A 25,283-nucleotide genomic window follows, 5' to 3' on the forward strand; every position below is an offset into this window, starting at 1 on the left:
GATTGCTTCACGTGTTTGCTGAACAAGCCAGTTTCCTTGCGCCCCTCAGTTGAGAGAGAGAGAGAGAAAAGGGCGAGCGAGCACTTGCCTGCTGGGAAGGGGAAGGAGGAGATTGCTGCACGTGTTTACCTGCCTATCTGTAGGCTGTAGTGCAAGCGAAAACATCCCCTCCCCCCACAGGCAGCCTGAGAGAAAGAGAGCTGCCATGCTTTTTCATTTAAGCAAAGCCGCTCCTTGTTCATTGTTTTCAATAAGACGTGCACTCTCTTTGTGCTCTACAGTATTTCGTGTGCTTTTGCAGTTAACTATGGCTTCTAAGCAAGTGGAGAGTTGTCAGAAGAAAGTTTTGAAGAAAATTGAAATCGAAGTAAAGAAAGAAATTACAAAAGGTGGAAAAATGTTTACCAGTTTACTCATTTACCAATCGGAGAACCCTCGTGCTTTCAAGCAGCATAATGTAAACAAAGCCAGACTGCCAGTAATGTGGAGGGTCACAAGAACGTTCTTTTTGGAATGGCTGCATGAGGCTTTCACTCCCACCAGCTAAACCGCTAAAAGCACCAGAAACCCAAGAAATCACAAGAGAGAAAACACCTGAAGGAAAACACTTCATGCCAGAACTCGTTTCATGCAAGGTTAGTTTTCTTGGTGGTTTTTGTATTACGGATTTTTCAAAAGTAATTTTTTTAGTTCATAATGCGATTTGTTGCAATGTTATTTTCTCTTTTTCAAATGTTCGCTTTTTCCTTGTGCTTAAAACTCATGAAAGGTTTACAGATGGAGTTTTTCATAGCGATTAGGTGCGATGTTACATTTCTCTTTTTCAAATGTTCGGTTTTTTCCTCGTGCTTAAAACTCATTAAAAATTGTTTACATGGAGGACTTCATCGTGTGATTTGTTGCAATGTTACTTTTTTGGTTGCTTGCGAGTTGGTTTTTAAATGAAGTTCGGATTTGTGCGATGTTTTTTTCTGCTGTGCTTAAAACTCATTTTAAAAACATTGTTTACAGCGATCAGGCTTTAGGTTTAATAGCGCGATCTCCTGCAATCTGACTTGTTTGCTTGTGAGTTGTTTTTTGCAAGCGCTTCGGAATTGTTCCTTTTTTTCTGCTGTGCTTAAAACTCATTTGAACAACATTGTTTACAGCGATCAGGCTTTAGGTTTAATAGCGCGATCTCCTGCAATCTGACTTGTTTGCTTGTGAGTTGTTTTTTGCAAGCGCTTCGGAATTGTTCCTTTTTTTTCTGCTGTACTTAAAACGAATGCTGCGCGAGCACGTGCTACAGAGAGATTAGAGAGCACTAGCGCGCAAGCGCAGATAGAGCACGGGCAGCTGACAGGGAAGGGATGGGGGGAGGATAGGTGTGTGTGTGCGTGTGTGTGCGTGTGTGTGCGCTCGCGCTACACAGAGAGAGAGAGAGAGGCGTGAGCCAGCCTGCTCCTGTAGCTGAGGGAGGGAGGGTGGCAGGCAGGCAGGGAGGGAGGGAGGGGCTTTGGTGGTGTGTGTGCTACAGAGAGAGAGTGTAGCTGATCAGGGAGCCTGGGTGTTTTGTGTCAGTGTTATTCAATGTTTTTACATTAGTTTACTATTACACTGTGGATTCTATGGTGTAATTAACTATATTTGTGCTTAATCTTTACATATTTTTACATATTTACATACAGTTTGTACGGTCTGAACGGATTAATTGTATTTACATACAATCCTATGGGGAAAACTGCTTCGGTTTACGACCAAAGTTCTGGAACGAATTATGGTCGTGAACCGAGGTTCCACTGTATATATATATATACTGTGTATATATATATATATATATATATATATATATATATATATATATATGTGTGTATATATATATATATATATATATACTGTGTATATATATATATATATATACTGTGTATATGTATGTATGTATGTGTATATATGTATATATAAACTGCTCAAAAAAATTAAAGGAACACTTTGAAAACACATCAGATCTCAATGGGAAAAAGATATCCTCCTGGATATCTATACTGATATAGACTGGGTAATGTGTTAGGAACGAAAGGATGCCACATCGTTTGATGGAAATGAAAATGATCAACCTACAGAGCCCTGAATTCAAAGACGCCCCAAAAATCAGAGTGAAAAAATTATGTGGCAGGCTAGTCCATTTTGCCAAAATTTAATTGCAGCAACTCAAAATTGTACGCAGCACTTTGTATGGCCCCTGTGTTCTTGTATACATGCCTGACAACATCGGTGCATGCTTCTAATGAGATGACAGATGGTGTTGTGGGGATCTCCTCCCAGATCTGGACCAGGGCATCACTGAGCTCCTGGACAGTCTGAGGTGCAACCTGGTGGCATTGGATGGACCAAAACATAATGTCCCAGAGGTGTTCTATTGGATTTAGGTCAGGAAAGTGTGGTGGCCAGTCAATGGTATCAATTCCTTCATCCTCCAGGAACTGCCTGCATACTCTCACCACATGAGGCCAGGAATTGTCGTGCACCAGGAGCCACTGTACCAGCATAGGGTCTGACAATGGGTCCAAGGATTTCATCCTGATACCTAATGGCAGCCAAGGTGCCTTTGTCAAGCCTGTAGCGGTCTGTGTGACCCTCCATGGATATGCCTCCCCAGACAATCATTAACCCACCACCAAACTGCTCATGCTGAATGATGTTACAGGCAGCATAATGTTCTCCATGGCTTCTCCAGACCCTTTCACTTCTGTCACGTGCTCAGGGTGAACCTGCTCTCATCTGTAAAAAGCACAGGGCACCAGTGGTGCATCTACCAATTCTGGTATTCTATGGCGAATGCCAATCGAGCTGCATGCTGCTGGGCAGTGAGCTCAGGGCCCATTAGAGGACATGGGGCCCTTGGGTCACCCTCATGAAGTCTTTCTGGTTGTTTGGTCAGAAACATTCACACCAGTGGCCTGCTGGAGGTCATTTTGTAGGGCTCTGGCAGTGCTCATCCTGTTCCTCCTTGCCCAAAGGAGCAGATACTGGTCCTGCTGATGGGTTATGGACCTTCTATGGCCCTCTCCAGCTCTCCTAGAGTAACTGCTTGTCTCCTATAATCTCCTCCATGCCCTTGAGACTGTGCAGGAGACACAGCAAACCTTCTGGCAATGACACGTATTGATGTGCCATCCTGGAGAAGTTGGACTACCTGTGCAACCTCTGTAGAGTCCAGGTATCGCCTCATGCTACCAGTAGTGACACTGACTGTAGCCAAATGCAAAACTAGTGAAGAAACAGTCAGAAAAGATGAGGAGGGAAAAATGTCAGTGGCCTCCACCTGTTAAACCATTCCTGTTTTGGGGGTCATCTCATTGTTGCCCCTCTAGTGCATCTGTTGTTAATTTCATTAACACCACAGCAGCTGAAACTGATTAACAACCCCTCTGCTACTTAACTGACCAGATTAATATCCCATAAGTTTCATTGACTTTATACTATACTCTGATTAAAAAGTGTTCCTTTAATTCTTTTGAGCAGTGTGTGTATATATATATATATATATATATATATATATATATATATATATATATATATATATATATATATATATATATATATATGAAATGTTAAATCCGGACTAATTAAAGAAATAAACACTTATGCAGTCTTGCTTGGGTTGAAATTCATTTTCAAAAATGTTACTATTGAAATGTGCAGTCAATTATTGTTTGGACAGTGATATAACTGTTACTAGTTTTTCTATTTACCCAAGCACGTACTGAAATGAAACAAAGATAATATAACATTTTAGTGTAGAATTTCAGTATTAAATCAAGAATATTTACATAAAAAAGGTGAATGGTGTAGAAATTGCAGCAATTCTTATGTTAGATCCCCCTATTTAAAGAAACCAAAAGTACTTGGAGAGACTAATATTAAATAAAATTGTCATATGTAATGCCTGCCTAATGTGTGGACCCCATAGACATCACAAGGCATTTGGTTTCTTTCCTGGTGATGCTCTGCCAGTCCTTTACTTTAGCCATCTTCATTTCCTGCTTATTTTAGGGGGCTTGTTTTTTTTTTCAGTTTTTTCTTCAGCAAGTGCAATGCATGCTCAATCAGATTTAAGTCAGGTGAGTAACCTGCAATTTAAGAACATTCCACTTTTTGGTTTTGAAGAATTCTTTAGTTGCTTATAACCTTATAATTTGGGTTATGGTCCTGCTGCAGTGTGAAGTGCCGTCTAATCATCTTTGACTCATTCAGTTGAACCCAATGAGACAAGATACCTCAATAAACCTCATTATTTATTTTCTTGCTTTTATTGCCAGTTATCTTATCAATAAATAGAAATGATTCAGTTCAATTGGGAGCTGTGCATGTCCAAACATATCTTTGTCTCTGCCATGACATTCTTAGGATCATGAGCTATCCCTTTCTTTCACAACACCTTTCTGTTTTCATCACCATGGTACAGATGAATCTTTGTTTCATTTGACCATAAAATGATGTTCCAAAACTGTTCTGATTTTTGATTTACTTAGCAAACCATAACCTAACATTTATCTTCTTAAGGCTTACCATTGGTTTGAATTTTGTGCTAAACCCCAGTCTGTATCCTGGATAGTATTTTTGATTTAGTTGACAGTTGAAAGAGCTTTTTTTTTTAATAAACAAGTACAATTATTCTTCTGTCTTCAACTGCTGCAGTCTTCCTTCTCCTATTAGGTAATTTTATATACCTTGGCTTACCAGTACATTCTTTATTTTTAACAATGTACCAATTAGTTGATTTTGGCAAGTTTTTGCTAATTCTCGGATTTGTTTTAATTCTTTTTAAGGCTCATGAAGGTTCTCATTTTGAGTGATAGCTGCAACAAATCCAAATGAAAACACTACCTTTAGAACTACCTACCAGCCTTTTATCCAGTTAATTGTGCATGGTTTGACAATGCAATATCTACACCTGACCAATGAACAGTTAAGCAGCAATTGTTCAGTTGCTTTTGGTTTCTTAAAATAGGCAGGACTACATACAAGGAAGTGCTGCAACTCTAGCTCCCCTGGAGGTCTACACTAAAAACTCAAATATTTTGTTTCATTTCAGTACCAGTATGCTAGGTTAAAGAGCCACACTAATAACAGTTGTTTTATGTCCAGATACTTATGGACAGCATTGTAGTTTGTTACGTTAAGTCAGAATGTGAAGGGAAAGTAGTGTGGTAATGAAGCAACACAGTAGATATCTTCCTCTGCAGAGGGGAGTTTAAAATAGAATACTGATATGAAGCAAACAATAAGTAGATTCAGGAATATTGGTAACTCTTCTCTCTCTCTCTCTCTCTCTCTCTCTCAGCACAAACCTCATTCTGAGCAGATCTAGTCCCCCTCACTGAATTATGTACATATAATGTATTAGTTGTACCTAATTTGGTTATGTCTGCAAGTGTTCTTGGATAGCCAAGGATGGCCAAAAACTTCTGCAACTCTGAACCTGAATAAGAGTTTGATAATGAACTAGTGGATGAACTCCCATTTCCATTTTAATTAAAGTGTGATTTGGATTGTCCTTAAACTGGATGATTTGTAATTACTTAATGTGTCTGTCCAACATTAATTATTCTAAATGATTTACCTTACCTTATATTCATCCATTCATTATCCAGCCGGCTATATCCTAACTACAGGGTCACGGGGGTCTGCTGGAGCCAATCTCAGCCAACACAGGGTGCGAGGCAAGAAGTAAACCCTGGGCAGGGCGCCAGACCACCGCAGGGCACACACACACCCACACACCAAGCACACACTAGGGACAATTTCGGATCGCCAATGCACCTAACCTGTATGTAAACTTAATCACTGTTTCATTATACAGGTTGCTGTCTCTAAATGCTAGTACTGTACAGATCGTTAAATTATGTTTCTGTTTTTAATCTATTTATTACACATTGCTGATTTTAGACCAACACTTTCATTCAAGTACTGTAAGTTCTGTCAAATTTGACACTGGGTTATATTGCACATTTCACATGCTTCCTGAAATGATGGCATTTTATTCAGGCTCTTTAATATAACTTTTGCTCCCAGATGCCATCTGTTGGTGAGAGGAAATGAAATAAATTACAACAACTTAAAAATAGTTGCCCAATGCAGAGCCTATCTGCTGCAGCTTATAACTTGCCAGGATTTTCCACTGTTTATCAAGCTTAAGACATTGTACATTTATGCAGTTGCTCTGACCTTTGGCTACCTCTGCAGGATTTAGTAATTAAGGAATAATTAATGATATTCGGAAATTACTTTAACTCTTGCAGTTTTATTTTTTCGTTTTCTTTCTATATGTTTTAAAGTAATTCTTGATTAATTCAACACCCAGTAGAAAATAAAATAAACATGATAGTCTGTATTTCAAAGTCTGTGCCATTTATGCATTGATTATAGTAATTATCTTGATATGACTTATTGTAGATTGAAAAATTAACATTATGTTCACAGAACTTAAAATTTATTTTGTTATTTACTTTTACTAAATGCCATTCATGGTAATGAATATAATCCACACATTAACAAACTGCAGAAATATTAGGAAATGTCAAGTAGTCCTCTCTTGCAGTTTAACACTTCATTAGTACAGTGACTTGTCTACACTATCTTGTCACTTAGTAGAAACATCTTCTTAATAACAGGAAACATGTTGCCATAGCTATAGTGATTAATTATTTAGAGAACGTTACCTGTCTTTTCCAAACAACATTTAGACTATAGTGTATGTTTAGTCAGTTATAAATGTCGCAGCCCCTTCTCAGAAGTGAATTGCATCATTACTACAAATGTAGCTCAAGAAATGTAACACTTTTTTAAAATTACAAAAAAGAGGGGGTGGATAAAACTTCAACTGGGCTAATTGTATGAGGGCAGTAACAATGACACATTATAAAGGAGTACTGGTGAAGGTTTGGAGGAACCTAAGTAATATTTCTTGATGCACTTCTGATGAATAATTCTTTAGCTAAATGTACTTAATGATAGTCTGCTGTGGAGAGTATTTATCATATTACTGAAATTAAGTGATCTTGAGAGCATACTTTTCAATATTCAGAATTCTCTTTCTACAGAAATCAAAGTTTGTGGACAATTTAAAAATATATTCTAGTAAAAAAATTATCATTATTGGTACCAAACAAAACATCTTCCATTCCATTGCTTTGTAACATTGAAGATATCATTTCAACATACTGTACATGGATCAAAAGATGTAAAAATCTTGATTATTGTTGGTTACTTGTAACTTTATACTAAAATTTTTCTCCTTGTAAAAAACTCTATGATGCCCCTTTCCTCTCGATGCCCTATACATGTTCTTATTTTGCCTAAGGGTTAATGAAGGGCTACCTTATTATCATTATCATAGACTGTGGAATGCAATTTGCAAGCATATATTAAATTACATCACAAATTTAGTTTATGTTGGCAGCACAGTATAATTGTCATTGGTTTGTATTACTTTATTTTCCTATGCTGGAGGAAGGACTGATGTACAAACATAAGCATACAGTGGTGTGAAAAACTATTTGCCCCCTTCCTGATTTCTTATTCTTTTGCATGTTTGTCACACAAAATGTTTCTGATCATCAAACACATTTAACCAATAGTCAAATATAACACAAGTAGACACAAAATGCAGTTTTTAAATGATGGTTTTTATTATTTAGGGAGAAAAAAAATCCAAACCTACATGGCCCTGTGTGAAAAAGTAATTGCCCCTTGTTAAAAAATAACCTAACTGTGGTGTATCACACCTGAGTTCAATTTCCGTAGCCACCCCCAGGCCTGATTACTGCCACACCTGTTTCAATCAAGAAATCACTTAAATAGGAGCTGCCTGACACAGAGAAGTAGACCAAAAGCACCTCAAAAGCTAGACATCATGCCAAGATCCAAAGAAATTCAGGAACAAATGAGAACAGAAGTAATTGAGATCTATCAGTCTGGTAAAGGTTATAAAGCCATTTCTAAAGCTTTGGGACTCCAGCGAACCACAGTGAGAGCCATTATCCACAAATGGCAAAAACATGGAACAGTGGTGAACCTTTCTAGGAGTGGCCTGCCGACCAAAATTACCCCAAGAGCGCAGAGACGACTCATCTGAGAGGTCACAAAAGACCCCAGGACAACGTCTAAAGAACTGCAGGCCTCACTTGCCTCAATTAAGGTCAGTGTTCACGACTCCGCCATAAGAAAGAGACTGGGCAAAAATGGCCTGCATGGCAGATTTCCAAGACGCAAACCACTGTTAAGCAAACAGAACATTAAGGCTCATCTCAATTTTGCTAAGAAAAATCTCAATGATTGCCAAGACTTTTGGGAAAATACCTTGTGGACTGATGAGACAAAAGTTGAACTTTTTGGAAGGCAAATGTCCCGCTACATCTGGCGTAAAAGGAACACAGCATTTCAGAAAAAGAACATCATCCCAACAGTAAAATATGGTGGTGGTAGTGTGATGGTCTGGGGTTGTTTTGCTGCTTCAGGACCTGGAAGGCTTGCTGTGATAGATGGAACCATGAATTCTACTGTCTACCAAAAATCCTGAAGGAGAATGTCCGGCCATCTGTTCGTCAACTCAAGCTGAAGCGATCTTGGGTGCTGCAACAGGACAATGACCCAAAACACACCAGCAAATCCACCTCTGAATGGCTGAAGAAAAACAAAATGAAAACTTTGGAGTGGCCTAGTCAAAGTCCTGACCTGAATCCAATTGAGATGCTATGGCATGACCTTAAAAAGGCGGTTCATGCTAGAAAACCCTCAAATAAAGCTGAATTACAACAATTCTGCAAAGATGAGTGGGCCAAAATTCCTCCAGAGCGCTGTAAAAGACTCATTGCAAGTTATCGCAAACGCTTGATTGCAGTTATTGCTGCTAAGGGTGGCCAACCAGTTATTAGGTTCAGGGGGCAATTACTTTTTCACACAGGGCCATGTAGGTTTGGATTTTTTTTCTAACTAAATAATAAAAACCATCATTTAAAAACTGCATTTTGTGTTTACTTGTGTTATATTTGACTAATGGTTAAATGTGTTTGATGATCAGAAACATTTTGTGTGACAAACATGCAAAAGAATAAGAAATCAGGAAGGAGGCAAATAGTTTTTCACACCACATTAATCTCCTGTATGTTTTTCAGTTATTTTCCTTTTATGAAAGGACCCTGATCAAACCCAACTGTTAGCTATGAGAGATGATGGTCTTCCCTCTTCATCTTGAAAGGAGATTGATGTTCTCTGTGGGAAAGAGTGTGCTTTATTGTGCCTACCCAGATGGATGCCAATAAATGTAGGAATGGAAGAGATGAATTTTAACTTGGTTAATTATAAATTTTGCCTTCAGCAGTACCGCTAATTAATCAAATAATTCGGTAGGATCCCCCACTTCGTTTATCTTACCTTTCTTTGTTGTAGGAAGTGGCCTTTAGACTTGTATCATGGTAACTGAAGCACATTCATTTTAAGAAGCAGTATAATACAATTTCTGAATAAACACAAGAATTATATGATATATGTCAACATATATATGCAGTTAAGACAGGACACTGACAGACTAGACAGACAAACATGTAACACAGAGAGGCTAGCTGTGTACTTGCTATTTAGAGTTCTGATTTATCTTGGCATAGATAAATAGTTTTATGGTACCAAGTCTTTAAAAGTGATGTCAGATATTGTGTGGATTTGTTGCTTTGTTATTTCTCCAGGTTCAAGTGAAGGATTCTTCTTGTGTTGGAGTACACTCTTTCTCTTTGCTGCATGATCCTTTGTGGTGTACTATGATGTTGCTTTCTCAGTTTGCTTTCTGCAGTTAGGTCCTTTGCTTTGTCAAAGAGTTTTACATTTGATATTTCTGTCCTTAGAATAATTTTTGAAAGCTTGTAGATTATTCAGGTATTTCATCACAAATGCGAGATGAGTACTGATGTTACCCTTTGGATAGCAAAGGTTTCCGCCTTGCTACTCTCCCAAGAATCACATTTTAAACAATCTTCTTCTTATGGAATTATGAGCACTGACCTCAACTGAGGCTAATGTGGTTTGTAGTTTTTTGGATTATCTTGTTGAAAGTGTCATCACTGAACCCTTACGGTCATTTTGGCAATCCAGCCTTTCCTGTGAGACTGGGAAGATTCACCATGTTATGTTCTCCATTTGTATATAATCACTCTCATTGTGGTGTGGTAGAGCTCCGGAGCCTTATAAACTGATTTGCAACCCTTTCCTGATTAAGTTTCAAAACCCCTATTCCTCATCTATTCTTCTGTCATTTAACTTTGCTCAGCTGTTTCAGTGAGTAATTAAGGAGACAATCATATTTATAGCAATACAAGTGTTTAAGAACTTTGTTACTTAAATATATTTAGTTGCAATTTTTAAATGATTGTATATTTACGCTGGTTCCCTTTTATTTAATACTAACTGTACTACCCATCCAAGATGTATTAAAATCTAAGTAATCAACATAGTCTTACGTGTTAACATTTGCAGTGCACCGTGCAATGCATATTTCTCTAATATGTGCCATTTGGTATGAGATTTGCAAAAATATTGTTAATGTTTGTGATGTGCCATCTATTATAATGACAAATTTATCAAATTTTATTACTGAAAATATTTGTTATGTACCATCTTTTGCTATGACAGAGATGTAGTGCCCGGACAGACATCCTTTTGTTTTGGTGGGTTACATTTTTTCTAAAGATCTGAAGCCATTTATTGTGACAAATTTATAAAAATAGAGGATAGCAGGAATGATGCAAAAACTTCTTCATGGCACTGTTTGAAACAGTATGCTTGTGGAAGACGCTAAACAGGTTACAACAGTCTCTATACAGTATATGGGATATTCTTTTAAAGGTTTATGAGGATTTTAGGTTCCTTTTGGTGCAAATGAATCCTTTACAGCTGTTTCAGCTAGTATTTTAACAGAAGTTGCTTTCACTTGCTAGGTAGTTGTGTGCAGCTAGGGCTGCTGCTTTATTTACAGGTAGTTCCTATAAACGACTAACATAAAAATGTATCAAGCGTTAAATCTGTAGATCGCCCTTAATCAGCATGTGTGGTGGAACTCCCAATAGACAGGCAGGGTGAAATTCATTTATGAACAGATAAACAAGTAAATTTGAATTAAAAAAAAAAAACAAAAACATTACATTGTTTATCACAGGTCTTTGAAAATGTATTTATTATTTTTAATAACTGTTACTATAAAGTATGACTTTTGAGGGGGAATCGAGGCTTGAAAACTGTAATAGTTTCATCATTATTTCCAAATGTAAAATGTAGAAAACTGACTAAAAAGGAACAAAATGATTATTGAAACATTGATCATCTGTATATCATCTTTTATAATACTAGGAGGCTCCGCCCCCTGCTTGCTTTGCTCGCCCAACCCCGTGTTTGGTTTACTGGATGTACAATTTAAAGAGATTGTTATTTTCATGGGAATTGTTGCATATGCATTATTTTCACTTGTACTTTAAAAAATTTTGCAAAAACAATACTTGTCCTTTATTTCTGGCCCCGTGCGTAGTTACATCACTTTCTCGCCAGAGTTATAATGCTGCTCGCATTGTGAGGGGGGGAGGTGGGTTATGGGGTGGCTGAATGCACGCTAAGGATATGTGGTCGGTTCATCTGCTGTCTTTTTGCTGCTTGCGAGCTGCCTGTTCTGCTTGTCGCATGTCGTTGTTTTAAGAGCTAGGAGCACATGATACTTATCTGCCAAAAGCAATCCAACAACTGCTAGGTTAGATGTATGTGGACTTGTTTTAAATGATGGCTCACTGCCTTGTCTCGTATGACGTAAAAACAATAATTGTCCTTTATTTCCAGCCCCGGGCATGGTTAAATCTCTTTCTTGCAGGACGTATAACGCTGCTTGCGTTGTTAAGGGGGTGGATAGCTGCTGTCATGCTGCCCTTCGATCATTTTAAAGCCTGTACAGCCTCCGTCCTTTTTGCTCTCATATTGCTTGTGTTGTTAACTCTTCTCTGTGATCGTAAATATACACCTGAGCGAATTGTGTTTTCTTTTAAATTAAACTTGTCGTTGCTTTAACTGTTGCGGGACCACAGATTCTCATAGCATATGTTCCATTATTGTATAAATCTACTTTTTGTGCATTGAATGATGCAAATGTGAAAAGACTTTGTTTTCTGCTCTTTGCCTTTTATTTCTAACCTCACTTTGTCCTGCTATTTTTTCAGTTACTCCTGGTCCTGATGATTAATTTCCTTTTGTTTGCGCTAATGTGATCTTTTATTCGTTGACATTTCATTTATAACGTATTGTCCTTTATACGCTTTATATGCACTGAGACCCCTGTATCTGTGTGTGCAGCGTGCCTTTACACTACTAATTTTTTTTTTTTTGCCCATTCTCTTTCATCTCACGGTTCTTTTTATTTGTCATCTGTGATCTTAACGTGAAGATCACGTATTGTCTCCAAGTCATTCATTCCACACGATTTTTTTTATAAATAGAGAGACAAGTAATATGAGCCTCATACCTATTCACATGTCTACTGTTTAAATTTAGTAAAAAATTTACTGAGCATTAGAGAAAATGATCGAGTTTCAGTTTTTTGCTTTTTACTTTACTTTCATTCCCATCGCATTAAGTGGACCTCAGCTTTTTAGTAATGTTGGCTCATAAGTAAATTAGGTTTATATCTGTGGCATGTGAGAGAAAGTTCTTGACTAATAGGAACTGCTGAATATTGTAATTTGCTGATTTGGAAAATTGAAGGGATCAGATTGCCCTTGGGGAGCTATGTTTCAGTTGTTAGTCAACATGTTTCAATTTGTGATAAATATTACATTATCATATTGATAATAAATGTACCTTTCTTCATCTATATTCCAAGCTGGTTTCTTTTCCTTTGCATCTGATATATTTCTCTACAGAAGAATTATGTTTCCCTTGGCTTTTACTTCTAGCTTGTTAAAAACACTTTTGTTTAGATTCTCCTATGTTTATCCTTGTAGTATTCTTAAATTTGACAGCTGAGAAAGCTCCAGTCTTGTGAAGTATTCTGCTGTGAAGTGTACTCTGAGGTAGCAAGTACAGTATATCTGAAGTGAGCATATAGCCTACTTTGTAAAATGGTGAAACACAGACAGAAAAACATGTTTCAGTGGCCAGCACATGAAATATATCACCTTACTTGTTACAGTGACACAATAATACTAGAACTTTAGATTTACTATATTGGTATTAGATATGTGTTATAAATTAATTTAAACACTGCTACAATAGTGCATCATACTCAAGTACTGAAAATAGCAAAGGCAGTGAGGGGGAATGATGTTTAGTAGCTGTGTGTTATGTTTTAATGGGTATTCTTTTTTCCCTTTTCAAGTAGTTCAAATCAACTTACTGGGCTACAACTGATCAAATCAGAGATCCTTCTGCTTTACTTCAAATTAGTTGCATTTCTGTAAGAGGTGTGATGCAGGATCAATAATGTGTTGTTTTTTTAAATTGGCATGTTGTTAAGAGTGAATGAAATAGTAGTACTATGCATATGTTCATGTGAAAATCTTTATTTAAACTAAAATAAAATCAATGAAAAAACAGTTCCTCATCAAAAAATATATTTTCATATTGGTGTTTTCATAATTTATTGTTGTTTTCAGTAGCATTTGTTCAAAGTAACACATCTGTGAATTTTAAAAGTAATTAAAGCTTCACTTAACCATTCTAGGCTACAGTAATTGCATAGGTTTAAGGAGAAATACCAGTAATTTTATTGTTACTGTAGTACTACATGCATAACACAATGTTTATTTTTCTTCTTCCTCTTCTTCTTGAAAGAGGTTCAATTTTAAAATTAGCTCAGTGGAAAAAAAAATTGGTTATGAACACTATGATCCTTTCAGTGTGCTATATGCAGAGAAAAAAACAACCCTTTGATTAAATGCTAGACACAAAATAAGTTTTAGCAAGATAGCCCTGTATATAATACATGAAATGGAATTCTTCAGCTGGTAATTTCAATTCTTCAACAAACACTTTTAAATGTAGGCTTTTTTCTTTTTATAACATACATATGTGCATGCTTATTTTTTACCTTTTTATTGAAATAACAAACTGTATACCTATGTGAAGTAAATTTGTAATAAAGTCCTATTTAATGCCTTCACCTTTAACCAACGCACCCTAATGTAAGTAATTTAATTCAGGCCAGCTGTTTTTGCCATAGAGGTGACCATATGCCTTTGTAAAAGGATTACAGAAAATTTCCTCTTTGGTATTCATACTTACTTGTTAATTAAAACTGTAACAATAACTGTGTGTGCAGTGGAGAAGATGAGCTTTATTAGAAATTAAAATAATTAACTGGAAAAGGATTTCAAACTAATTTGCTGTAATAATTTTTATATTGCGTAAAGGTTTTAATTTTTTAAATTTTTGTTTAAATACTGTTAATATACACTTTGTATTATTCATAGTTTGACAATTGTTATAGATTTGTACAGTTCTACTTGGCAAATGTCTTTGAATTGCTAAATATTGAGGAATGGTATTATCTTGACATGCCTCTGGACGATTTAATTTTGTTTTGAAACCATTCACTTTTTTTCAGGATAAAGTACCTTATTTCAATCTTTGCCTTTTAGTGCCTGTAAGAATACAGTAGTTTTGTATTACTTATGGTGAGACACTGTGAGCATTTCCATTTGCCATTCTGATAAAGCATTATTTCTTCTGCTTTTTTGTACAGCATCTTTCTTAACCACTGAGCAATTTTAGTGAGTGAAATTCAGTTTGAATGTTGAAATAGATTTTAATTATTTTGCATGGTTACGTCTCTGGACACAATAATTTACTTTTATCTGGTAATGCTAAAAAGTGTGATCACCATTAGCTAAAATACATCACAGTAAAACAAAATATGGTATGCAGTATATAATGTGCCTATTTAATGTACAGTAATTATATTTTCGTTAAAATGTAAAATCTAGTAGGCCTTTCACTATTGCTCCACTAAGCTACACTATTCTACAATTATACAGATGATTTTTTTTTCTGTGCATGTTTTCTTACATTAATACACACATACTTACTGCGCAATTTATTAGGAACACCTGTACACTTGCTTGTACACGCAGCTATCGAATCAGCCAATCATGTGGCAGTAGCACGGTATATAAAATCAAGAGATACAGGTCAGGAGCTTCAGTTAATGTTCACATCAAACACCAGAATGGGGAAAAATGTAATCTCTGTGATTTTGACCATGGCGTGATCGTTGGTACAAGACTGGCTGGGTTGACTATTTTTATAACTGCTGGTCACCTGGAATTATCCCACACAAATGTCTCAGAATGGTGTGGAAAAACATCCACTGAATGATATTCTGCAGAGAATGGCCAGACTGGTTCTAGCTGACAGAAGGTCTATGGTAATTCAGATAACCACTCTGCTGTGAGCAGAAATACATCTCAGAATTTGAATCATGCTGTAACCTTGAGGAAGATGGGCTACAACAGCAGAAGACAAAGTCTGGTTTCACTCCTGTCATCCAAGAGGTTAAAGCTCCAGTAGGACCAGGCTGAGCAAAATTAGAAAAATGTGGCCTAGTTTGATGAATCTAAATTTTGGCTAACATACACAGATGGGAGAGTCTAAATTTGGTGCCAACAATATAAATTCATACACCCACCTTGCCTTGTGTCAACAATCCAGGCTGGTGTTGGTGATGTAATGGTGTGGCGAATTTTTTTCTTGTCACAGTTTGGGTCCGTTAACACCAATTAATCATTGTGTGAATGCCACAGCCTATTTGAGTAGTGTTTCTGATTATGTGCATGCTTTCAATTTACTCATATTCTAATAGCACAGAATAAAAGTCACCTCCAAATGGTTTCATGAACATGAAAATGAGTTCATTGTTCTTCAGAGGCCTTCCTAGTCACTGGATCTGAATTCAACAGGACACCTTGTGGATGTAGTAGAACAGGAAATTGCAACATGAACGTTCAGTTGACAAATCTATAGAAGTTGTGTGATGAGATCTTGCCAAAATGAACTTGAATTTCAAAGTAATGTTTCCACCATCTTGTGGAATCCAGGCCGTGAAGAATTGAGGCTGTATTGAGAGTAAAAGGAGGCCTTATACAGTATAATTTTACCATTCCAAGTAAATTACTCTGTAAGTGTATGTTCTGATAATCAACCTTTATTTTTCATATTATAGTTTAATTAAAAGCATTAGAACAACAACCACATACATTCCTTTAGCACCTTTTCATGCACAGAATGTTGGTCAATGTGCTTTACATGATGTCAAAGAAATACTTAACAAACAAGGGAAAAAAGTGGATAAAAAGCAATAACAAATAAATAACACATAAAAAATAAATAATACACACTTACATATATGATTGATAGAGATGCATTACTTTTGTTGAGTTGCCATTCGTCAGCTCAGCCATTTGCCACATTGTCATTATTGAACTCAAGTTACTGTATATTCTTTCCATGTTCTGGAGTGAACTCACATTCAAAACCCATTGCAGAGGTCTTTGATTTAAAGTTAGTTAACATTAAAATGTCTTTGCAATGCTTCAAACAATGGTGTAAAAGTTTAAAGAAGGAAAGTGGTTTCATATTTAAAGAAGAATGGCTGGAAGAACTGTTTGAAACTGATATGCCAAATACGTCTGGTATTTAATATTAATTTTGGTAAATATTTGTAATAATAATAATAATATAAGTATAACTCTAGAAGCTGTTTAATTATTTGCATCATCTGTAGACAAGTGAGCAATGATTTGTGATAAGCATTTTGTCAAACTTTTGGGTGAATGGAAACTGAACAATCTATAGTGTTACTTGTTTGAAAACATCACATGTCACCTGTCAATAAATTGCTCACACATTAAATGAGACTCCAGAAGATAGTGAAAATATAGTTGAACTGTCGGAAAGGAAAATTGCCACTCCTGATGAAGTAAAAATCTATATTCACAGCACATTTCTTGCCATAAAATCAAAGTTGTCAATCCAGTCAGTTCAGGTGATACATAGCCATGTTTCTAAGTATGTTAAAATTCTAGAAAAGTGGAGAAGCAAAAATTATCTGTTTGGATTTGTTGAATGCATAAGCAGCTAAAGTTGTTAAACGATAATCGGTTAATTATTGGTGGGGATCATTTTTCCAAACTCTGATCAGTGATGAAAGTAATACTCACATTTCTGAGGACAAAATATGAAATTTAAACAACCAGAGTAGTGTTTTTATCATCGTATACTTGCATTGAGTCTTAAGTCGCTGAAAAGCGATAGTGCAGTTATTAAGAAACAAATAGTACTGCTGGGACAACCTAAAGTTGGTAATGCTCAAATCTGATGGTGCTTCTGCTTTGGTAGAAAATAAGATGTTATAGAGCTGTTGTCCTGTGTTAGTCTATTCCACGGGGCTTGAGTAGCACAATGTGGCACAGAGAGATGATGTAGGAATTAATGGATTCTACAGTAAAACACATTGATCCTCTAATATAAATAATTAATCAAATTTTTAGCAAGTCTAAAAGAGAGATATTAAAAAACGAAAGTCTTGAACTGCCATAGATCTTTTCAGCAGTTTAATGGCTGAAATGTAAATGCAATATTTTGAACTTCATACATTGCAAGAGACTTTGCCTCATTCTGAATCACAGAATTATAGAAGGGCACCTCTACAATTATGCCACTGATACTGGACTGCTGTTACACATTCTATTTAACATTTCCAGCAAGTATTAGGTAGTGGCTTTACATTGAGTATTGAAACTTTGTCTTTAAAAACTTGTGAGCACTTTGCTGAGGCTACAAATAGTGTATACCTTTTGAATAGTCCCAAAAAATGTCATGGCTTTAGGGTAAGATTGTGCCACTTATCATATAGTCAAATTCAAATTTTGACATGGATGCACAAGGGTTTAGTCAAATAATGTGAGCTTGTGCTCCTTAATGCTTTCTTCTTATGTTTGCACAGTTGTCACTTCTGGGACTCCCTCAGTTACTAATGTTGGGATTAAGCCTACCCAGTACACTTAGAATAATATCTGACAGTCTGGATCCACTATGATTGGCAGCTAACCTAAACATAATAAAATATTCTTTTACACACTTGTCATCTTCACAAAGACACGCAGAGTGATGACATTTGTTCCTGATAATTAGTATAAAGGTTCAGTTTTGGCCATCATTTGAAAAGAGATCCAAAATACTGTATTACCATTGCTTGGTTCATACAGTTTAGAGTTTGTCTCATGACACAGCTACCAGCCAGTGAGCATTTTCCTTGCACATTTTTCTATGAATATGTTGTTTGATTGTTTTCTGGTGACCATAAAGTTCTTTTTCTTCCAATCACTTCTTTATAGCTGAGTTTTGCGCTTTGAAGCAGTTTTTGGAAACCTGAGTAACTCAGCTAAATATTTCTAGTCACTATTGCATTAAATAACCATTTTTCTAGTGATTGAACTAAAAAGTTTACAAGAAGCAAAAGTCTGCATTAAGGTTTTTTGGAGTAAGTTAACCCTTTTTTGAACAGTCTCTCAGTCAACCAGTTTTCTATAGTAAACATCCTCCAAAAACAGTCTCTACATACTGTTTTTAGGTAAATTATAGTGTCTATTGTAAGTCTTTTTGGGTCTGTTATTTTACTGTTCATGTGAGCCAGACAGGTGGCTGGATCCTGCTGTATAGTTCTCAAATTTGTGTGGTATTGTTGAATTACATTCACAAGAATTAAGATGATTGTATTGCTGTGTACTGGGGAGCAGAGGTGAGATTTACCTTTGTCTCAGTGCTGGCATACTTATCAATCACTATATGTGTCCATTTCTTCCTTGTTCCTGATTTTTGAAGTGAACCCTCCAAAGACCTTTTTTCTTTCTTTGCATCCACTGTGGTAGTTTCTAAAGGTATCCATATCTCTACTTGTGCTTTAATTTTTTCAGCAGTTAACTTTTTTTCAAGCTAATTTATGTATATCACATTCTGTAATAACATTAAGCATGCATCTGAAGACCTATAACATAATTATTGCATAATGGATGTGCATCCAGTTCGGAATACAGTAATTCCTCCTCGATCGCAGGGGTTGCGTTCCAGACCCCCCCGCGATAGGTGAAAATCTGAGAAGTAGAAACCATATGTTTGTATGGTTATTTTTATATATTTTAAGCCCTTATAAACTCTCCCACACTCTTTATAAATATTCCCCGCAGAGTTATACAGCATAATCCCTTTGTATTCTCTTAGATATTAGGTAAGATTCATTTAAATTATGTATATAAACACACTGTTTATATACAATTAAACCTAAATATTATTTTAAAGATATCGAGTGTCTCCGATATCACATATGTTACAGCCATTGTGAATTAATAAAGTATCTATCTATCTATCTATCTATCTATCTATCTATCTATCTATCTATCTATCTATCTATCTATCTATCTATCTATCTATCATTAAAATAGACAGGCCACCAGCAATAAATACGTAAAATGCAAGAAAAATAGTATACAGTAAATGTGTGTACAGTGATACTAAACGTATGTACATGTACTAAGTTCTGTAAGTAGAAAATTAATTATGGTTACTCACCAACAATGACACGAGGACTTGTCTGATAACAATGAGTTTAATTTTACTGCACAACAAAGGAGAGCGTTACAGCCCTTCTAAAGGAGCCACTTCAGGCGATTGTGTAGCACTGCTGTTGTTCTTCTTCTGGCAGTCTTCAATCCAAATCCCTAAAGCAGATTCCATCCAGACTACTGCCTTATTACATCCACTTACAACTCGTTTTGCACCCTGGTTAAAAGGACACTGTGGCCGTAGATCTTATATTCCTTTCCTACTTTTTAAATAAAAAGAATCATAGCCTCATTGATGCTGTAATGGCGTCCTACAGCGGTGTAGCTTTTCCCTTCCTTCAACAAATGCAAAAAGTTTACCTTTTCGGCAGTCGTTAACATCTTCCGCTGCCGCTTGGGCACGGCCCCTGAAGCAGTAGCAGGAGCAGATCGTTTTGGAGCCATAATGAAGGGCTTGACTATGCACAAAGATAAACACAAAAGAGCAGAAAAGTTAACTCTTTACACAGCGAAACACGTTGATGCTGAATGAGCGAGACGAGACTTCCTTGTTAACACTGCATTCAGCACACAGGAACTTAACTGCATGCTCTGATTGGTTAGCTTCTCAGTCATCCGCCAATAGTGCCCCTTGTAGGCAAACCAACTGAGGAAGCATGTACAGGAAGTAAAAAGACACATTGTCCGCAGAACCCGCGAAGCAGCGAAAAATCTGCGTGTTATATTTAGTTATGCTTACATATAAAATCCGCGATAGAGTGAAGCCGCGAACGTCGAAGCGTGATATAGCGAGGGATTACTGTAATGCATCTGCTCTTCCGCTAACTTCAGTTTTCATACACAAGTAAAAATAAGAGAATTTTGGGTGTTGCTTTAAAACAGCTATAAATTTCTGTTTGTATGGGAAGTGAGAGTGCAGATGAGGGCAATGGTAGAGATGGGGCCTTGTGTAACTACCCATTGTACCTCCATCACAACCACTACCACTGCCTTGAGATAGCCCAGGGTTTATTGACTGTGATTTTTATCTTTGATTTGTATTTCTTTGGCAGAAAAAGGAGTTGATTCTGATTATCTATTTCAAGGCTGTGTACCATCTGTACAAGTTGTAGATCAATGAAACATTCGAACACTAAGGTTTTATGCAAAGATTAAAACATAGAAAAATGTTTCCAGTCTTTAAGTAACACAATGTAACTGTCGATTTTCCTTCCTCCATTTTCTTGGTTGCCTAATCCATTTCATCTTTATAGAGCCCCTGAACTAGTTCTGACAGAAAAGGACTTAAGGCAGGGATGCCTCTGGAGCACTTACCAATACCAGACACATATCAGTCATTATTTGAATCAATTTTGTGTAGTACAAGGTTGAGGTGTTCAGTATCCTGAATTTGTGTCCAGCAGTATTTGGAAACTTTTCATTTAATTTCCAAATGGCAAATTTAAAGGGGCGGAATGGACTACATCCTCAGTCTGTTAGGGACTTTTATAGCTAGTTAAATTACAGTTCTGCTGTGTGTGTTGCACTATTGAGTTTTTTTTTTTTTTTTGGATGTTCTCTAATTTTCATAGTTTGGGCATTAGGTACTAATGGTTTATGAGTACATGTATGTAAAGTAAAAAGTTAGTAGTGTACTCTGTGTTATGTGTTTGATCAGTTTGAGTATAGTTTGCCCCATACCTGCATTCTAACTTAATTTTCCTAATTTTCTCATTTGTATTATGCAAATAGCTTGAAGGCCAGTAAACAAAAATAAAATTAATTTCTTAAAATAACAACCCCAGTGCTATACAGGATGCTCATTATAAAGCATCAAACATCTAACTACCTTCTATTAGAGCAAACCCTACATAACCAAAACAGAGAGTTGTGAACAGTGTTTATAACTGATTGGTACTTGCCTGAAAACAAATACACACAATCAGCACTTTGCTACCAGCTGCTCCACAGATGCAAGTAGCATAAATCATAAAATGAAAAAAAAAAACTCATGCTGTGTATCTGAAATACTCTGCCCAAAATTAAAATTAACCAGCTACACATGCATTGCCAAGGAAAAAAGAAAATCTAGCCTCCCAACAGCAGGATATTTGGACCTTTTTACTTATTATTACAGTGTGGTTATGCATCGTGTTTAGCATATGATCTTGCATATATTGCAAATGTTCAACTAACTGCAAATAATATTTATTAAATTGTAATTTAACATTTCTTTTTACAGTAATTAAGTGTAATTGCAGTGTCTACATCTATGTTTTCTTCTGTACATCCTTGCTAATCTCCTGCCATTTCCTTAATTTTGAACTATGGTTTGAAAGGGAAATTAACAATGCAACAATACAGTCTTTAAACAGCCACTTACACCACTGTTAGGGCCAGTAAGACACAGATGTCAACATCTTGACACACCTGTGATGCTTTTTCAATGCTGATGCTAGTCTTTCAACCTAGACCCCCATTTTTCATTTAATTTTATTTATTTGTATATGAAATAGTTACTTATATATGTATATATGAAACTCATTGTGCAGTACAATGTGTATTGAAATTAACATAAAATAATATGCAGCTGGTGATTTTTTTAAGTCCTTCAGATACTAACTAATAAATACATAAGTTGAAAGTATATGGGATGTTATTAGCCTTGTATCATACAAATAAAGCAGAGAAATGAACAAAAACAAAATTTTCTTTTAGATTTTGTGCTAGTGATGAAATGCTTACTTGTACTCTGAAATTGGCTTAGATCAGAGTTTGACAAAATGTATTCTAATAAGTTAGAAGTTAAAGGCAACTAAATTAAACTGTAAATAACATGAAATAAAGTGCATCTGTCCTATAGGAATAAAGGCAAGCACAGAACATGCCTGAAAAATGTGGATGGCATTTATTATTGATTAATTAATGTCCTATATGCAATTAAGTGAAAACAAAAACTTAATTTGAAATTCGCTTGAAGGCCTACATCTGCTGTGAACAAGCTGATTCACTTTAACTCCATATGCACTTTTTAAAAACTTGACGACCAGTCTTCTCCACTTATGTTTTTTCACACTTCTCTTTAACTAAACTATGCATTTACTTAATAAGATAGGGTTGGAAGAAAACCTGCTTGTTAAAATGTAGTTGAAGATAATAAACTGCATTATTCAGGTTTGCTGAAACGGATATTAGCTATTCCCACAACAGTTGGTGCCAGAACACCAAATAATGGGGATCATGAAGTTTTTTTTTTTTTTTTTTTCCTTATTTCGCCTTATACAGTTTCTTGTATTAGGAATTTGTTAGTTTTTGCATACCCCTTGGGGTCAGAGTCAGCCATTGTACAGTGCCCCTGGTCTTGCTCAACGGCCCAGCAGAGTAGGATCTCTTTTGGCAGTGATGGTGATTCGAACCGGCAACCTTCGGGATACCAGCACAGATCCTTAGCCTCAGAGCCACCACTCCGCTCTGTTAATGAAATGCCAATTATTTATACGAGTATTGATTGAGTATGAAGAACAAACAAAGGCCAAAACTATCTGTCTGGATGATTGCTTGATCTCTAAGCAATATAGTAATTGAATTATCAATGTACTTTTTCTGTTTTTTTTTTTTCTTTCCTTTAAAACAAATTGGATAGATAGAATAATCCTCATGATTAAATATACAAACAATACTGTAGTTTACTCAGATTTTTTTTGAGCACTGTTAGTCCATTTAGTTTTTTGCTGGATTGTAGTTGTTTTCTGTGTATTCATGTTTTCTTTATTCCTTTAGATATCTGTTATGACAGTTTCTGCAATGTGTCCTTTAAGATTCCATCAGCTTGTTTTGTTAAAATGAATCATGGATGAAATGTAATTAATTTTCCCACATTTATTGTTTCTAACTTCTGTCTAATTTCCTGTGATGTCTCTGTCTATCTGTTCTAACCCAGCCTTGCCTGGATGAAAAGGAGGAACTTTCGGTATGCCTTTCCTTTGTATTCTTTACAAATATTTTTTTTTTTCATATTTGTTCTTATTTAATTTTATCTCTTTTCTGTCTTCTTTATATGTGTAAAACATTTATTTCTGTTTGACGTCAATGACTGTTATTTTTTTCAGTTTGGTGTTGTTTATTGAAATGTGAAATACTTTAAAGTAACTTTATATACTATACTAAATTATAAAATTAAACTGTAATGGATAGTTACCATATCCAGTTCTGTTTCCTGCCTTGCACCTGCCAGAATAGGTTTCAGTCATTGTGTCTCTGAATTAAATTCTCCAGGTTTAAGAAAAAACTTAATAAATTTAATGAAGATATACAGTAAATAGCAACATAATTAGACAATTGACTTTTCAGGCAGTGGCAGCATCTTATGCCTCTGGAGGAGATTTGGCCAGAAACAGCCTTTAATCAAATCGGTATAAAAATCATAATGTAAAATATCTAACAGGCTACAGTCAGACAAATAAAAAGACAACTGTCAGTCTTCCACTGATGTCAGGTGAAAAGCAAAAATTGAAACAGTAGTTCACAAATAATATTAGACACTGGATGAATGGATAAACATCAAATGGTCGAAAAAAATCCTGGTTCCTGTTAATTCACAAGAATAACATGGATATGATGTTTTCAATTTCTCTGATAGGTTTTCAATTAAAGTTGGTATTCTTAAATGCCTAATACCATAAACAGAGCTAGGAAGAGGGTATAGGGCTCTCAAATCAAAAATTATAGTATGTTAAATAGACGCTTTTTAATACAGTAGACAAAAGATATTGTTTACCTGAAATAAATATGTAAACTTAGCCAGTAAAAGTGTCAAAAAAGTTAGTGAAATGTTTAAAATGTAAGCATTTTTCCTAGTTTAAGGAATGTATAGAAAGAGAGTTAGAGAAGAAAAAAAGCAACTTTTGACAAAATACCTTTATAGAAATCTGGTGAGTCATATCAATACTGTAGCAGTCTGACTGAAAAGGTATTAGAAAAGCAGTATTTAATTAAGAGCCTTGCTCAGAACACCACCTGGGGCCTCATGTATAAACGCTGTGTACGCACAGAAATGTTGCGTAAGAACTTTTCCACATTCAAATCGTGATGTATAAAACCTACACTTGGCATAAAGCCATGCACTTTTCCACGGTACCTCATACCTTGTCGTACGCAAGTTCTCCACTCGGTTTTGCAGACTGGCGGCACCCAGCGTCAAAGCAATGCTACTGTTCCTGGTGGTTACTCTTTATTTTCCTGACGCGGCTTTATAAATACACTGAAACTAACCGCATATTGTTTATTAGTGTAATGCATCTGATTGTAATTAACTTGTAACAATATAATGGTCCAGGGAATAGCCATAGTATTCCAAATACCATAACTGCTTTAGCATTGTTACTCTAACTGCACCTTATTCTTCTTTCAGCTGCTCCCGTTAGGAGTTGCCACAGCGGATCATCTTTTTCCATATTACTCTCACTGCACCACTCGGAGTATTTATATCACTGTATCTGAGTGGGGAATCACAGCAGCAGCTGATCGGAAAGAGAATTATCGGTATACAGCTTCAAGCACACGCTACCTCAGCCACTGCAAAATGTTTCAAAGCCTTTCCTGTACGGACCTCGCGGTTCAGAAACAGTTTCATCCCAAGAACTTTAAACGCACTCAATCAAGTGCTCCTTGTAGAACTGTTTGTAC

At 36.0% G+C, this 25,283-nt stretch overlaps 1 protein-coding gene across 11 annotated transcripts in view; it reads left to right on the top strand.

The window, feature by feature from the left end:
- Positions 1–25,283, top strand: part of sbf1 (SET binding factor 1) — a 256,856-nt gene that overhangs the window by 96,738 nt on the left and 134,835 nt on the right. For 6 of the 11 annotated variants that reach the window (XM_039761603.1, XM_039761608.1, XM_039761606.1 and 3 more), the window contains exon 6: positions 23,539–23,568. The exons of the other annotated variants lie outside the window; for them this stretch is intronic. In XM_039761603.1, the coding sequence (XP_039617537.1) occupies positions 23,539–23,568 (30 nt within the window). The remainder of the gene's footprint in view (positions 1–23,538; positions 23,569–25,283) is intronic. 11 annotated transcript variants of the gene reach the window in all.

Source organism: Polypterus senegalus, chromosome 8 (genome assembly GCF_016835505.1).
Source record: "Polypterus senegalus isolate Bchr_013 chromosome 8, ASM1683550v1, whole genome shotgun sequence".
Taxonomy (NCBI): Eukaryota; Metazoa; Chordata; class Cladistia; order Polypteriformes; family Polypteridae; genus Polypterus; species Polypterus senegalus.